At 37.6% G+C, this 16,522-nt stretch overlaps 1 protein-coding gene across 1 annotated transcript in view; it reads left to right on the forward strand.

Moving 5' to 3' along the window:
* The window catches only part of UVRAG (UV radiation resistance associated), a 352,887-nt gene that overhangs the window by 122,617 nt on the left and 213,748 nt on the right, over positions 1-16,522 (forward strand). The window contains 1 exon segment of the mRNA XM_067750404.1: positions 7,645-7,730. Coding sequence (XP_067606505.1) covers positions 7,645-7,730 — 86 coding nt within the window.

Raw genomic sequence — 16,522 nt, forward strand, 5'->3', positions numbered from 1 at the left:
TAATTGCTAAGTGGTGGCTGAAGCAGAAGGGTTTAATAATGTCCTTGAGTTGCCTTAAATGTACATGGACCCAGAATTTTAGACCTGAAAAAGGTCTTAGAGATCAAGTGTAGCATGGTCATTAAGAACATGAGCTGTGGAGCCAGACTGCATGGCTCTTCTACTTAATCCTCTCCGTGTCTCAGTTTCCTTACCTTTAAAGTGGGGATAATAATAGTACCTGTTTCACAGGGTTGTGTGAGTAGTAAACATGTTAACCCTTAACATTAACACTGAAACGTTAATTTAACATGGAAAACAACACTGCCTGGCATACTGGGAATGCTCATACATGTTACTTTTGTGTTTGGCTATTATTGTTTACTATTGTTTATGTTAGTAGTAGTCTCATCTCATTTTTTTTTTTTTGCGGTACGCGGGCCTCTCATTGTTGCGGCCTCTCCCGTTGTGGAGCACAGGCTCCAGACGCGCAGGCTCAGCAGCCATGGCTCACGGGCCTAGCCGCTCCGCGGCATGTGGGGTCTTCCTGGACCAGGGCACGAACCCGTGTCCCCTGCATTGGCAGGCAGACTCTCAACCACTGCGCCACCAGGGAAGCCCTCATCTCATTTTATAATTAAAGAAACTGAGGCTTAGAGGGGTTAAATGATTTTCTTCACTTCCATGACAGGCAGAGTGGGTTAAGACCCAGAATCGTCTCTGTAATGTGTTGCTTTTAGTTATACGTTAGTTGTATGTTAGTGAGTGTGGATAAGTTTTTAATAGAAGAAATGTTTGGCAGATTTTTGCATAAAATAAGTATAACTAAGTGGAATGTCATTAAATCATTTCTCCTGAGAATCTTAAATTTACTTCTAGTGTCTTTTTGGGTTTTGTAGCTCATTTACAGGATTATCTCCTCTGTCTTTTCTTTTCAGCTGTTCTCATGATATGTAGATTATTTCATAGCCAGCTCACTCTTTTTTTTTTAATTGAGATGAAATCCACATAACATAAAATTAAGCTTTTTTTGTTTGTTTTGTTTTGGTTTTTTTTGGCTGTGCTGCACGGTTTGCGGGATCTTAGTTCCCTGACCAGGGATCGAACCCGGGCCCCAGCAGTGAAAGCGCTGAGTCCTAACCACTGGACCACCAGGGAATTCCCTAAGCATTTGAAAGTGTGCAGTTCAGTGGCACTGGGTATGTTCACAAGTGCTGTGCGAACACTACCTCCATTAAGGTGCATGACATTTTCATCATCCCAAAAGAAAATGCCCATTAAGCATTCACTCTTCATTTTGCGCTCCCCTACCCCCAGCAAACACCAGCCTGCTTTTCTCTCTATGGATTTGCCTATTCTGAGTATTTTACGTAAATGGAATCATACAGTATGTAATCTTTTATGTCTGGCTGCTTTCACTTAGCTTGAGTTTCTGAGGTGCATCCGTATGTAGCATGTATCAATACTTCCTTCCTTTTTATGGCTGAATGATATCGCCTTGTATGAATACTCTGTACCACATTTTGTTTATCCATTCATCCACTGATTGATGTTTGAATTGTTTCTACCTTTTGGCTATTGTGAATAGTGCTGCTATGAACATTTATGTACAAGTATTTGTTTTCAGTTCTTTTGGTTATATACCTTGGAGTGGAATTGCTAGATGATGTAGTAATTCTATGTTTAACTTTTTGAGGAATTGCCAGATTTCTTCCCACAGCTGCTGACCACTTTATATTCCTGACAGCAATATACTAGGGTTCTTAATTTCTCCACATCCTTAACCAACAATTATGTGCTGTTTTTTGTTTTGCTTTCTTTTAATTTTGTTTCTTTATTTTTTTACTTTTCCTAGTGGGTATGAAGTGGTATCTCATTGTGATTTTGATTTGCATTTCCCTAATGACTAATGATGTTGAGCATCTTTTCATGTGCTTATTGGCTATTTGTATATCTTTTTTGGAGAAGTGTCTCTTTAAATCCTCTGCCCATTTTTTAATTGGGTTGTTTGTCTTGTTGTTGGGTTGTCAGAGTTCTTTATATATTCTGAATATTAGACCTTTATCAGATACATGATTTGCATATAATTTCTCCCATTTTGTGGGTTGTTTTTTCACTTTCTTTATAGTGTCCTTTGATACACAAAAGTTTAATTTTGATGAAGTCCAGTTTATGTTATTTCTTTTGTTGCTCATACTTGTGGCATCATATCTAAGAACCATTGGCAAATTGAAGGTTATACAGATGTACCCTTGTGCTTTCTTCTAATGGTTTTAGCTCTCACAATTAGGTCTTTGATCCTAATTGTAATTTTTGTATATGGTGTTAGGGATGGGTCCAACTTTATTCTTTGCATGTGGCCATCCAGTTGTTTCAGCATCGTTTGTTGAAAAGACTATTCTTTCTCAGTCCTGGCACCTTTGTCTAAAATCAGTTGACCATAGACATATGAGTTTATTTAGTATTCTCGGTTCTATTCCATTGATCTATATGTCTGTACTTATGCCAATACCACACTCTTTTGATTACTGCTGCTTTGTGGTAAGTATTGAATTGGGAAATATGAGTCCTCCAACTTGGTATGTTGTGTGGATTTTCATTTATCAAACCACCCTCACGTACCTTGGGTAAATCCCACTTGTTCCTGGTGTATAAATCTTTTCTAAAAAATTATTTTTAATTGTGGTAAGATATACATAATATAAAATTCACCATCTTAACCATTTTAAGTGTACAGTGTGGTGGCATTAAGGACATGCACCTTGTTGTGCAACTGTCATCACTATCCATCTCCAGAGCTCTTTTCATCTTATAAAACCGAAACTCTCTACCTATTAAGCAGTAACTCCCCATCTTCTCCTTTCCCAAACCCCTGGCACTCACCCTTTTACTTTCTGTTTCTATGAATTTGACTACTCTTGGTACCTTATGTAAGTGGAATTTTACAATATTTGTCCTTTTGTCACTGGCTTATTTTACTTAACATAATGTCCTCAAGGGTCATGCATGTTATAGCAGAATTCTTTCCTTTTTAAGGCTAACTATATTCCATTGTATGAAAATACAACATTTTGTTTTTCTGTTCAGCTGTTGATGAATACTCAGGTTGCTTCTAGCCCTCAACTACTGTGAATAATGCTACTATGAATGTGGATGTACAAATATCTCTCTGAGTCTTTGATTTCAGTTCTTTTGGGTATATAGCCAGAAGTAGAATTGCTGGACCAGATTGTATAAGCCTTTTAGTATGCTGCTGGATTAGCTTTGCTAGTACAGTTGACCTTTGAAGAACATGTGTTTGAACTGGGCAGGTCTACTTATATGTGGATTTTTTTTTTCAATAAATACAAACTACAGCACTGTACAATCCACAGTTGGTTGAATTCATGGACGCAGAATCATGCATACCAGAACCATGGATACAGAGAACTGACTGTAAAGTTATATATGGGGAGCTCAAGGCCAAGTGCAGACAGAGAGATGCAGGACCTGGGACATATGTCTTTATTTAGAGTCTGTGGGTAGAGTGCTTTGGGGTTCCTGGGCTAGGGCTGGATTGGTCAGTTCAAGCCAAAGGAGCAGGGTTTTGGTTAAGTTCCATGGAGAGTTTTATCTATGGGGTGTGTAAAGTATACAGGTGCTGGGAAGCAGGGGAGACTTTGATCATAAGTCATTGCAGAAGCTACATTTGCTTGTGACTCTGCATCCTGCTATCTAGGGCATGCACTTCCCTGAAAGGGGGTCTAGTGTTAGTTTAAGGTCCCTGCAGGCTGCTTGGCCAAACAAAATGGAGGCCAGGGCAGCAGTACCATGGAGTAGCTTAGCTAAACTCTTTTACAACTTGTAGATCTGTTCAGACTTTCTGTTTCTTCTTGAGTCATTTTTTGGAGTTTCTGCGTTCCTAGGAATTTCCACTTTATCAAGGTTATCTGATTTGTTTGCATACAATTGTTCATAGTATTCTTCTATAATACTTCTTATTTCTATAAGATTGGTGATAATGTTCTCACTTTCATTCCTGATTTTAGTGATTTGAGTATTCTCTTTTTTTGTCTTTTTCACTCTAGCTTCATATTTTTCAATTTTATTGCTCTTTTCAAAGGACTAACTTGTTTTTTTTGATTTTTCTGTATTGTTCTATATTCTCTATTTCATGGATCTCTGCCCTAATCTTTATTATTTACTTCCTTTTTGCTTTGGGTTTAGTTCTTCATCTTCTATTTCCTTAAGGTGGAAGATTAGATTAATTGATTTGAACTCTTTCTTTTTTTAAATGTAAATGTTTACAGCTGTACTTTTCCCTCTGAGCACTTTTTCACTGTATCCCATATGTTTTGATATGTTGTATTTTCATTTTTATTCTACTCAGAGTATTTAATAATTTACCTTATGATTTGTTCTTTGACCCACTGGTTGTTTAAGAGTATGTTATTTACTTTGTAGTTTGTGAATTTTCCAAGTTTCCTTCTGTTATTGATTTTTAGTTTCATTCCATTGTGATCAGAAAAGATACTTTGTATGATTTCATTTTTTAGAAATGTATTGAGATTTGTTTTGTGGCTGAACATATGGTCTATCCTGGAGAATGTTCCATGTGCACTTGAGAAGAATATGTATATGGTTGTTGTTGGGTGGAGCATTCTGTATACGTCTGTTAGGTCTAGTTGATTTATAGTACTTTTCATGTCTTCTGTTTCATTGTTTATCTTTCTTATGGTTGTGCTACACATTGTTAAAAGTGGGATGTTGACTTCAGCTATTTCCCATTTTAGTTTTTGCAGTTTTGGCTTCATATGTTTTGTTATATGTTGCTAGGTACATATATGTTTATAATCATTTATATCTTCTTGACCTTTTAAATATTATATAATATCCCTTTTTGTCTCGTCTAACAATTTTTTTTTGTCTTAACGTCTATTTGTCTGATATTAGTATACCCATTCCAGCTTTCTTTTGGTTACTGCTTACATGGAATATCTTTCTGTCCTTCCATTTTCAACCTATTTGTGTTTTTTTTGTCTTAATGTCTATTTGTCTGATATTAGTATACCCATTCCAGCTTTCTTTTGGTTACTGCTTACATGGAATATCTTTCCGTCCTTCCATTTTCAACCTGTTGTGTTTCAACCTATTGTGTTTCAACCTATTTGTGTTTCTGTCCTTCCATTTTCAACCTATTTGTCTCTTGTAGACAGTATATAGTGGGTCATTAAAAAGAAAATCTATTCTTCCAATCTCTGCCTTTTAATTGTAGTGTTTAATTCATTTACACTTAATGTAATTACAGATGGAAGGACTTCTGCCACTTTTCGATTTGTTTTCTTACATCTTTTTTGTTCCTCAGTTCCTCTGTTACTACCTTCTTTTGTGTTAGTTATTTCTCACATTTTGATTCCTTTCTCATTTCTTTTACTATATATCTTTTAGTTATTTTCTTAGTGGTTGCCCCAAGAATTACAATTAACATCTTAATTTATAACAGTCTAGTTCAAATTAATACCAACTTAGTTTTAATATTATACAAAACTTTTCTTCCGTATAGCTCTGTTCCCCCATTCTTATGTTGTTGTCATCACAAGTTACATCTTTATAATTGTGTGCCCATCAAGATAGGCTTATAATGATTGCTTCATTTATTTGCTAATTGGTTGATATTAAATGCTAAACCCACCTTACATTCTTAGAATAAATTCAGTCAATAACGATGCATTACTATTTTGTCCTTATAACGTATTGCTGGTCCTACTTGCTAATATTTTCCTAAGGATTTTTGTGTCTATATTCGTGAGGGATATTGGTCTATAATTGTGTTTGTGTGTGTGTGTGTGTGTGTGTGTGTGTGTGTGTGTGTGATAAGTTTTGGTATCAGTAATGCTGGTCTTATGAATTGGAAATTGTTCCCTTACCCTCTGTTTTATGAAGGAGTTTGTGTTAAATTGATGATATTTCTTAAATGTTTGATATAATTCAGTGAACCCATCTGGACCTAGACTTTTTTGTGGAAAGATTTTCAATTACTTATTCACTTAAAAAATAGAGTTATTCAGATATTGTTGTGGTTTTTTTTTTTTACATCTTTATTGGAGTATAATTGCTTTACAATGGTGTGTTAGTTTCTGCTTTATAACAAAGTGATCAGTTATACATATACATATGTTCCCACATCTCTTCCCTCTTGCATCTCCCTCCCTCCTACCCTTCCTATCTCACCCCTCTAGGTGGTCACAAAGCACAGAGCTGATCTCCCTGTGCTATGCAGCTGCTTCCCACTAGCTATCTATTTTACGTTTGGTAGTGTATATATGTCCATGCCACTCTCTCACTTTGTCACAGCTTACCCTTCCCATCCCCATATCCTCAAGCCCATTCTCTAGTAGGTCTGTGTCTTTATTCCTGTCTTGCCCCTAGGTTCTTCATGACATTTTTTTTTCTTAGATTCCATATATATGTGTTAGCATACGGTATTTGTCTTTCTCTTTCTGACTTACTTCACTCTGTATGACAGACTCTAGGTCCATCCACCTCACTACAAATAATTCAATTTCGTTTTTTTTATGGCTGAGTAATATTCCATTGTATATATGTGCCACATCTTCTTTATCCATTCATCCGATGATGGACACTTAGGTTGTTTCCATCTCCTGGCTATTGAAAATAGAGCTGCAATGAACATTTTGGTACATGACTCTTTTTGAACTATGGTTTTCTCAGGGTATAGGCCCAGTAGTGGGATTGCTGGGTCATAGATATTGTTGTTTTATTGTTAATCAGTTTTGTCATGTTGTATTTTTTCAAAGATTCATCTAAGTTGTTAAATTTGTTGGCACAAAGTTGTTTATACTATTCTCCAAATAACCTTTTAATGTGTGCAGCAATGTAACTTTTAGAAAATGCTTATACTAGCATTATAGCAAACATTTATACAGTGCTTATCACATACCTTTGACTTTACAAATATCAGCTCTTTTAATTCCCACAACAATTTGTGAGGTAGATAATATTACCATCTCCATGTTATAGATGAAGAAACCAAAGTTAAACTAAAAGAAGTTAGGTGCCTTGTTCCAGATTACAGAGCTGATGTATTAAGGGCTTAAGCTGTAATCCAGGTGGTCTGGGTCCAGAGTCCTTTTTTCTTAACTACTATTTACTTCGCCTTTCTGAAATGCCAGATAGCTGTTCTGCTCTTCCTATGGAATTGTGCTGTGTTCTCTCTAGAAACCATCCTTGCTGCCACCACCTTTACACCACTGAGTGGAAATACTTGTTTCTGGTATTCCTAATTAAAACTTGGAATGCCTTTTCCTCCATAAAAACATTACATATGATGGCTAGGCATACTTGAAATATTATTGTTAATACTCTTCTTCAGCCACATAATATGTTAAAAAGACTTCTGGGGTTTCACTGGGAAGTTCACCAAAAGTTATAATGTGAAACATTGTTTCTGTGGGAAAATGTTAGAAGACATTTATTTTAAATTCACTTGCCTATAAGGTTAAACTTCAATTATATGAAAGTGTTTCTTAACTTTTTTCTAATTTCTTAATGATTTGAATTTACTGAGTTGTTATTGAATCATAATTTTAAAAATACAAACATCACGATTAATTTGGACACATATTTTGTTTTACTTTGATTAATTTGTTAATTAATGTCTTTTAGGGTTATTCAGATGCTCAGAAGAGTATTCTTCTTCAGGTGGATCAGAACTGTGTTCGCAATTCTTATGATGTCTTCTCTTTGCTGCGGTAAGAAACTTCTTAGAGTCCTCTTGCATTTTGTCAAGAATCTTCCTCATTCTGAGTTTGTGACATTTCGATGTGAGGAAATGTATGGAATCTTTAGAAGCTGTTACTCAGACTTAGCATTTTTTAGTGAGAGCTTCATAAATTTTGTAGCTACAGTGATTTATCTCTTTTACAAAGCCTTTGGAAAGCCATTTTTTTCCTCTGGACTGTGGGAGAGAGTGATTGGAAGCCAGTGATCTTAAAACAGGGACATGAGCTGTTTCCGGTCTTCTGCACAATAAAGAGCAGCAACCAGAGGTACAAAATTTAGGCTTACCAGAACTTTAACAACTGTGGCATTACTAGAAAACCCCTTCAGTAGCCCCAGACATAGCTTAGAGTTTTGATCTGCTGTTCATCCTAAAAGAATCATATTTGGCAAGGCAAAGGAGCTCTGCGTGAATCTCATGTGCTTAGAGGTTTAACTGCCTCAGCTCTATATTTTCATAATGTCTGGGCTTAATTTGGAAAGGTTTTTAAATTTGGTTTTAATTTTCAATGTGGTAGATCATCAAGGACATTTCCCCAGGAGGCAGGCTACCAAAATAAATGCAATTTAAAATAAAGTTAAGAGTGACACTCAACCTGTGTTCACCCTACTCAGACAGATGATTCATTGAAATTCGATTTTGGCAGTATTTCCTAGTGTTTACATAACACATCATAAATTCCAGACCATTAGACATTCTCTATATATCTACTAGAGGAAGAGTCCAGAAGGATGATTGGACTCTTATCCAACTGGATGATTGTTTATTTTTTAAACATTATGAAATGGGCTTCTCCTTTGCAAATCTTGAATCTTATTGTACGTAATGGTAGAGAGTTTGCTGACATGGACTATGTAAAATGCTCTAAAGAGACAATGATTTCAACTAAAGTAACCACACACATTTGATGACTTTTGACTCTTACCTGAGAGGTACTTTCACTTTGACTTCTTAGGATATGTGCCAGAATGGACAGAATTTAGTAATTGGATGGTGGAGATAGAAAGCAGGAGTTGTCTATTTTATAACTCTTATTTTTGAGCCTATTCAGTTTGGGACTACATTGAGTTTTAAGTATTGGAAAGAGGAATGTACAGAAATAGTTTGAAATGTGAGGAAGAGACTAATATTTCTTGGCCTGTTTTGCTCAGTAAAATGAGAGGATAGATAATATAATTTTTAAAGATATTTTCCAAGTATGAGATTGTGTGATCTCATTAGAGAAATCAGTGGAATTAAAAGAAAAGGGGGGCTTCCCTGGTGGCGCAGTGGTTGAGAGTCTGCCTGCCGATGCAGGGGACATGGGTTCGTGCCCCAGTCCGGGAAGATCCCACATGCCGCAGAGCGGCTGGGCCCGTGAGCCATGGCCACTGAGCCTGCCCATCCGGAGCCAGTGCTCCGCAACGGGAGAGGCCACAGCAGTGAGAGGCCCGCGTACCGGGAAAAAAAAAAAAAAAGAATCCGCCTGCCAATGCAGGGGACATGGGTTCGAGCCCTAGTCCGGAAAGATCCCACATGCCGCAGAGCATGTGGACGAACCTACGTCCCCTGCATCGGCAAGGCGTACTCTCAACCACTGCGCCACCAGGGAAGTCTGGCAGGCGGATTCTTAACCACTGTGCCACCAGGGAAGTCCTCTTGTTTTTTTTTAAATTGTTACTCCTCCCTCCCTCCCTCCCTCTCTCCTTCCCTCGTTGGGTCTTCAGTGCTGCGCGTGGGCTTTCTCTAGTTGCGGCAAGTGGGGGCTACTCTTTGTTGTGGTGTGCGGGCTTCTCATTGTGGTGTCTTCTCTTGTTGTGGAGCACGGGCTCTAGGTGCACGGGCTTCAGTAGTTGTAGCTCGCGGGCTCTAGAGCGCAGGCTCAGTAGTTGTGGCACATGGGCTTAGTTGCTCTGCGGCATGTGGGATCTTCCTGGACCAGAGCTCGAACCCGTGTCCCCTGCATTGGCAGGCAGATTCTTAACCACTGCACCACCAGGGAAGTCCTAAATTGTTACTTCTTGATCTGTAATTTTATGTGAAAACACACAGAGTCTGAATTCTTTAATATTACTTACTCCACAAAATTCTCCGTGCTGTTTGGAGGCAGGATTAGAACCCAGGTCTCCTGTTAATAACTCTTCCTGTGTTTTCGTGCCACTAGTATGCATCTCTACCCTCAACCTTTTATGTGTAAATGTCACTCAAAAAATAGGAAATTTTGACTAAGTAAAGGCTGTTTTTGGAGCACCTAAGACCCTGACATTATAGCCCCTTCAGATGGATGCATTGTACCATTTTGTAGGAAAACAATGACCTGAGGTTTTATTCTTTTGCCAATAGTTAGGAACTCTTTCAAAGTTTACATTCGGTATGTGTGATGGAAACTGAATTTTTGTTTCTTAATCCTTGTAAATCTCTGGATTAAGCATTATTTTTCATGTAAGCAGACATTTACTTAGGAGACACTTCACTCATTGTCACATTTGATACTTAGGATGTTCACCACAAGGTGTCAATGTTGCTGTTTAACTGGCATTTGAAATTTCATTTATTTTACAGTTTTGAAATGAGAAACGTAGGGTTATGAATCATAAGTGAGCCTTTAATTTAGAAGTTAGCTTTTCTTCTCTTTATTGTTATTCTTTCTAGATTAAGGAGTTTCTAGACTTTCTAAACAGGTTGCTCTTTTTTGGGTCTGTTTTTTTTTTTTTAATTGTGTTCGTGAGAGGGAGTTGTTGAAAGATTATAAAGAGAGGAGGAGTGACAGGCTCAGGTGTGTGATTTTGAATTCTATCCATGGTGACAGTGTGGAAGAGACCTGAGGAATGAGACTGGAAGCAAGGAGATACCTGTAAATCCTACCTGTCCTCTGGAATTGAAAGATTATGTTTAGTGTTTAAAAATTTTTTGTTGTTTTGTTTTTGTTTTCCTTTTATACTTTCTCAAAAAGTAGCTCTGTGGTAGTGAAATAAGTGAGACTAATTCTGTTTTCTTTGAGTATACTCTCACTGTTGTGGCCTCTCCCGTTGCGGAGCACAGGCTCTGGACGCGCAGGCCCAGAGGCCATGGCTCACGGGCTCAGCCGCTCCGCGGCATGTGGGATCTTCCCAGACTGGGGCACGAGCCCGCGTCCCCTGCATCGGCAGGCAGACTCTCAACCACTGTGAGACCAGGGAAGTCCCTGAGTATACTTCTTTTTTTTTAATTTAAATTTTATTTTTTTTTTAGATGTTGGGGGGAGTTTATTAATTAATTAATTTATTTTTGCTGTGTTGGGTCTTCATTTCTGTGCAAGGGCTTTCTCTGGCTGTGGCAAGCGGGGGCCACTCTTCATCACGGTGCGTGGGCCTCACTGTTGCGGCCTCTCTTGTTGCGGAGCACAGGCTCCAGACGCGCAGGCTCAGTAGTTGTAGCTCACGGGCCTAGTTGCTCCGCGGCATATGGGATCTTCCCAGACTGGGGCTCGAACCCGTGTCCCCTGCATTAGCAGGCAGATTTTCAACCACTGCGCCACCAGGGAAGCCCCTGAGTATACTTTTTATTCTTTTTTTTTTTTTCCCTCTTTTTTGACATGTCCTACTTTTGCCAGTTTAATAAGTGGAAATATGGTGGAGAAACCATGGGCTTTGGCCCTCTATCCAGGTTCCAGTCCTAAACTGCCATATGCCCGTCACTGGATGCAAAACTATGGGCAAGTTACTTAACTTTGGTATGCCTCAAACTGCTCTTGTAAAATGGGGATAATGTTTGTCTCATAGGAATTATTATGAGAATTAATAAGGTAAAGTAATTGAAAGATTGTAGGACAGTTACTGACACATAGTAGACATTCAATAAATAATAGTTTTCATTTTCCCCTTTACTTCTTCCATCTTGGAATTAGCTTTTTTCTCTATGCACGTGTTCCTTTTTTATATTACCACTAGGTTTTACAATTTTAAGCATAATTTCCCTTTCCGTCTTGCCAGTCTAATGCCGATACCTCTGTTTTTTAGAATTACTTTTGTTAATCCTATAACAATCATGATAAAAATTGTTTAACATGTGCATGATTTGTCTTCCCTGATGGCATTGAAAGCTACTTGAAGGAAGGGATTATTTCATATGGCTATATTTTCTCCTCTCTATATTACTGATAATTCTCAGTTATGTTGGAGTCACTGTGGATTCTGTTGTGATCCTAGAGCCCTAGGTCCTGTGGATCCTGCATTATTCTTTCTCCCTAGGACTGTCTTTCATAACCACCATGCCCACATATTAATAACTCTCAAATCTATGTCTCTAGTTCCTACTTCTCTTTTGGAGTTATGATCTGTAGTTTCCAATGACCATTAGACATTTATACTTTCATGTTTTGTGGGAACCTCAACCCCAACATGTCTGGAGCTACGTACATTGGCTTAATCCTCCTCTTCCTTTTCTTTTCCCTGGTTTCTCTAGTAGTATCATCATCTCAGGCAGCTAGTGAGCATAGCCTTCTTTGTTCTCACCTCTGTTTTCCTGGACTATTTCCTGACCTCCTAGCTAGTCTTCCTACTTCCAGTTTTTCTTTCATGCAGTTAATAGGTATTATTTATTGAGCACTTCCTTTGTGCCAAGAAGTATTCTAAGTGCTTTACATGAATTGATTCTTCTAATTCTTACAACACCCCATGTGGTAAGAACTGTTGATTCATATTTACGGATGAGGAAATAGGGGCACAAAGCAGTTGAGTAGCTTATCCAAGGTCGTATAGCTAGTTCATGTTAGCCTGTATTTAAACCCAGTTTAGCTCCTGAGCCCATGTTCTTAACCAGTATGTTTTACTACTTTATTATTTTTCACACTGCTTCAGTACAATTCATCTGCCACATTGCTGCCAGAGTGACCAAAGATACATCAGTTTTGTCACTCATTGGGCTTAGAAATCTTTGAGCCATCACATGCAGATAAAGTCCATACTTCTTAATTTGCTATTCACTCTAAACACTAGCTCTAAACAGTGTAGGGACTAGTGTTCTTATTTCAAGTCCTCCTGCCACTGCCTGTGCAGTTAGTAGCTAGCATTTACCGAGCACGTAATGGTGTTGTAATTAGTTCTTCATTGTCTGATTCGCTCTCCGCTCAGCACCCCCAAACTGAGAGCTCCTTTAGGCAAGAATCCTCTTTTTACTGATCTTTGTATTAGTCCTGTGATGCTGCACATCAAATATATTAAGCAGGTAATAAATGCTGTTTTGATTGATCAAATCAAACTATTCTTCAAGTTACAGAGAACTGGGTTTTATTTTTCGTATTTCTGGTTTGCACCTGGTAAAATGAGAGTTGTAAAAAATTTCTCGACCATTATGGAAAAAGTGTTGAAAATGTAATCAGATCTGTAGACCTTCAGCTGCCTCTTTTCTTTCTGCCACTGCCCTCCATATAATGTCTGGTGGGATTTCAGGATTTTGTGGCTTATAATCTTATTCCTTATATAGATTTTTTTCTGGAGGATCTTTCTCTGGCTGTCTGGAGGCAGATTGTTGCCCTGTCCCCACCCCCCACTTTGACAGAAAATATTTTCTCCTATAAAATTCCAGTTATAAAAGGGAGATGCTCATATCAAATAAATTGTTCTTGCAGTAATGTTTAGAAAACAGGAGAGGATGACATGTGAAAGGGCATAACTGTTTATAATCTTTAAATTCTGAACATGATAACCAACTTTTGGTTAGCAGGGAGGGTTTTTCCCGCCCTCCCCTGCTAATGATCTCTCCCTAAGAGGTAACTGCAAGTATAGAGAATATAATTAAGAACCCAGCCGTAAGCAAAAGATGTCACAAAATTTATGTACTAAGACTCATATGTGTTTCTATTCTTGGTAGAGACTAAGCTCCTACCCAGTGTCTGTGTGCTCATTTTTGATAAATTAGGGGAATTAAGAGGATTACTATTAAGGTAGACACACTGACAGCAAGGAGAAACAAAATCTGTTTGCTCTGTTTGTGCTTTACTCTGTGATTCTGGAATATAACTGAGTGGTAAATCATATTAGCTACTGTCCTATCTTTATACTTACAGTGTTTGGATTTGTAAATAGTCCTCTGTCACTACTTCATGTAGAAGGAGGGCAGAGAGAAATAGACCAGCTGTAAAGAGAGACAGACTAGGTTAAAAAGCGTAGCTAGCATACCTCTTCTGTGTGTGAGCATTCAGTCCTTTACCCAAGTACATCTCCATACTGTAGTTCATAACTGAAGTTAATAATGAGAATTATTAAGTCCACCGTGTTAGTTTTCACTAAGGCTCTCTCCATTTAACAGACGAGGACACTAGAAGGGTGAAAAGACTTGTCTAGCATCATAAATAAGTGTTAAAGCAGGTTTGAATAAAGCATGCATGTGCTTTCTTCCATTATGCCATGTTGATACCAGATCATCAGTGGAATATAAAGTTGTCATTGTTAAGGTCTGTGTAAGAAAGCAGGGGCATGTGACAAGTTTTAGAAAGGTTTTTAATCAAAATTTAAAATGAAAAAGTTTAGTTATTTAATGTAAATTTTAGTTAAACAAAATTGATATTTATGTATAATAGCACATTTTATTTTTATTTATCTTTCTCTATACATACACACACATATATGTACACATACACAGAAAGACACATATATACTTACAAAAATAGAATTTTAACAAAGTACTGGAGTAATTTTTTTTTTTGGTTTGGTTGGTTGGTTGGTTGGTTGTTTTTTTTTTTGCAGTACGCGGGCCTCTCACTGTTGTGGCCTCTCCCGTTGCGGAGCACAGGCTCCGGACGCGCAGGCTGAGTGGCCATGGCTGACGGGCCCAGCCACTCTGCCTGATGTGGGATCTTCCTGGACCGGGGCACGAACCTGTGTCCCTTGCATCGGCAGGCGGACTCTCAACCACTGCGCCACCAGGGAAGCCCTGGAGTAATTTTAGGTGCAGTTTTTTTTCCCCTTTCTTTTTACTTTTTGGCTTGTCTTCTTCCTTAAACCCTTCTCACTCACTACCAAAACCACCAGTTATAGACTGAATGTTTGTGGTCCCTCCTACCCCAAATTCATACATTGAAACCTAATCCCCAATGTGATGGCATTTGGAGGTGGGGCCTTTGGGAGATGATTAGATCATGAGGGCTGAGCCCTCATGAATGGGATTAGTGCCCTTATAAAAGAGGTCCCAGGGAGACCCTGGACCTTTCTCCATGTGACGTTATAGTGAAAAGATGGTTGTCTGTGAACCAGGAAGCAGACTCACCAGATACCAACAATGCTGGTGCCTTGATCTTAGACTTCCTAGCCTCCAGAAATGTGAGAAATAAATTTCTGTTTATAAGCCACCCTGTCTATGATATTTTATTATAGCAGCCTGAACTGAATAAGATACCATCCAAACACAGAACACATGTTCACATGACCCCAGTCACCCGTGTACCCATGTTAACAACCTGTTATGTATATATTCATGTTTTTCCTATGATCTCTGTGTATATGTTATAGATACCACTATATGCGTATTTATGTACATGTGTTAGGAGTTTTAATTGCTATTTCACAAAATTGGAGTGGATGTTATATACATGACTCTACATCTTGTTTTTCTTGTTTAACATTCCATGTACAAATCTCTTCAGTTCATTGTTTTAATGATTTCATAATAGCCCATGGTGAGGGTGTACTATGTTTTTCAATCATTACCCTGTTGATAGACTTTTAATATTTACTCTGGCTCTGGTTTTTTTTATTTGTTTGTTTTGCCATTATGCAGAATACTGCAGTAAATATCTATATATGTATATATCCTTATATTTATGATGTTTTTGTTCCTGTGTATTAAATTTCCAGGAGTAGGATTTCTGAGTCAAAGGGCATGTGTAGTTTTAATTTTAAGAAATAACATACTGTTTTCCCAAAGAGTGCAAATAACATACTGTTTTCCCAAAGAGTGCAAAAAAGTGTGACATTACTCTTTACCCTGAATCCCTGCTGGCAGTGGGTATCATCATCTTTTTTTGTGATTTTTATTAATTTGATGAGTATAACACCTCAGTGTTACTTTAATTTTTATTAGTTTCGGTACTAGTGCTTAGTCTGAGCTACAAGTGAAAGTGAACATCTTTTCTTGAGTTTGTTAGCCATTCAGTGTATTCTTCTGTGAATTTGCCTATTCATATACTTTACCTATCTTTTTAATTGAGTTGCTTGCATTTTTTTCATAAAATTTTAAGAGTCCTTGGTATTTTTTCCAAATATGTCTGTTATGTATTGACTTAGTATACGTTATACAAAAAGTTTTTATTTGCCATATCATGTAATTCTGGTTTTTCTTTGATATCTTCTGGACACACTGTCTTGGTTTAAGAAGTCTCTCTTATACCTTAGTTCCACCTGTATTTTCTAAGTTTTCTTTTGAGATTTATATTATTTTACTTTTAAAATTAAATCTCTAATACAATTAGGAATTATTCTTAAATATGTTGTTTAGATATTCTATATATTGTGGGATAGAAATTAATTTTCTTCATAGATGAATATCCAGTTGCGCCAATAACTTCCTTTTCTCACTGAATTTAAATACCACCTTTATCTTATATTAAAAGCTCATATATGCTGGTATCCATTTCTGGATTCTCTTTTCGTTCTGATCGTTTTGTGTAGTCCTTCGACAATTTCAGATTAATTTAATTACAGTGGTTCTTTGGTATGTTCTAATATCAAGTGGGGCAAGTGCCCTTCTTGCTACTATTCTTTTTCATACTGTTTTTGGCTAGTCTCAGAACTTTATTCTTCCATGTGA

The sequence above is a fragment of the Pseudorca crassidens genome, chromosome 9, assembly GCF_039906515.1.
Source record: "Pseudorca crassidens isolate mPseCra1 chromosome 9, mPseCra1.hap1, whole genome shotgun sequence".
Lineage (NCBI taxonomy): Eukaryota > Metazoa > Chordata > Mammalia > Artiodactyla > Delphinidae > Pseudorca > Pseudorca crassidens.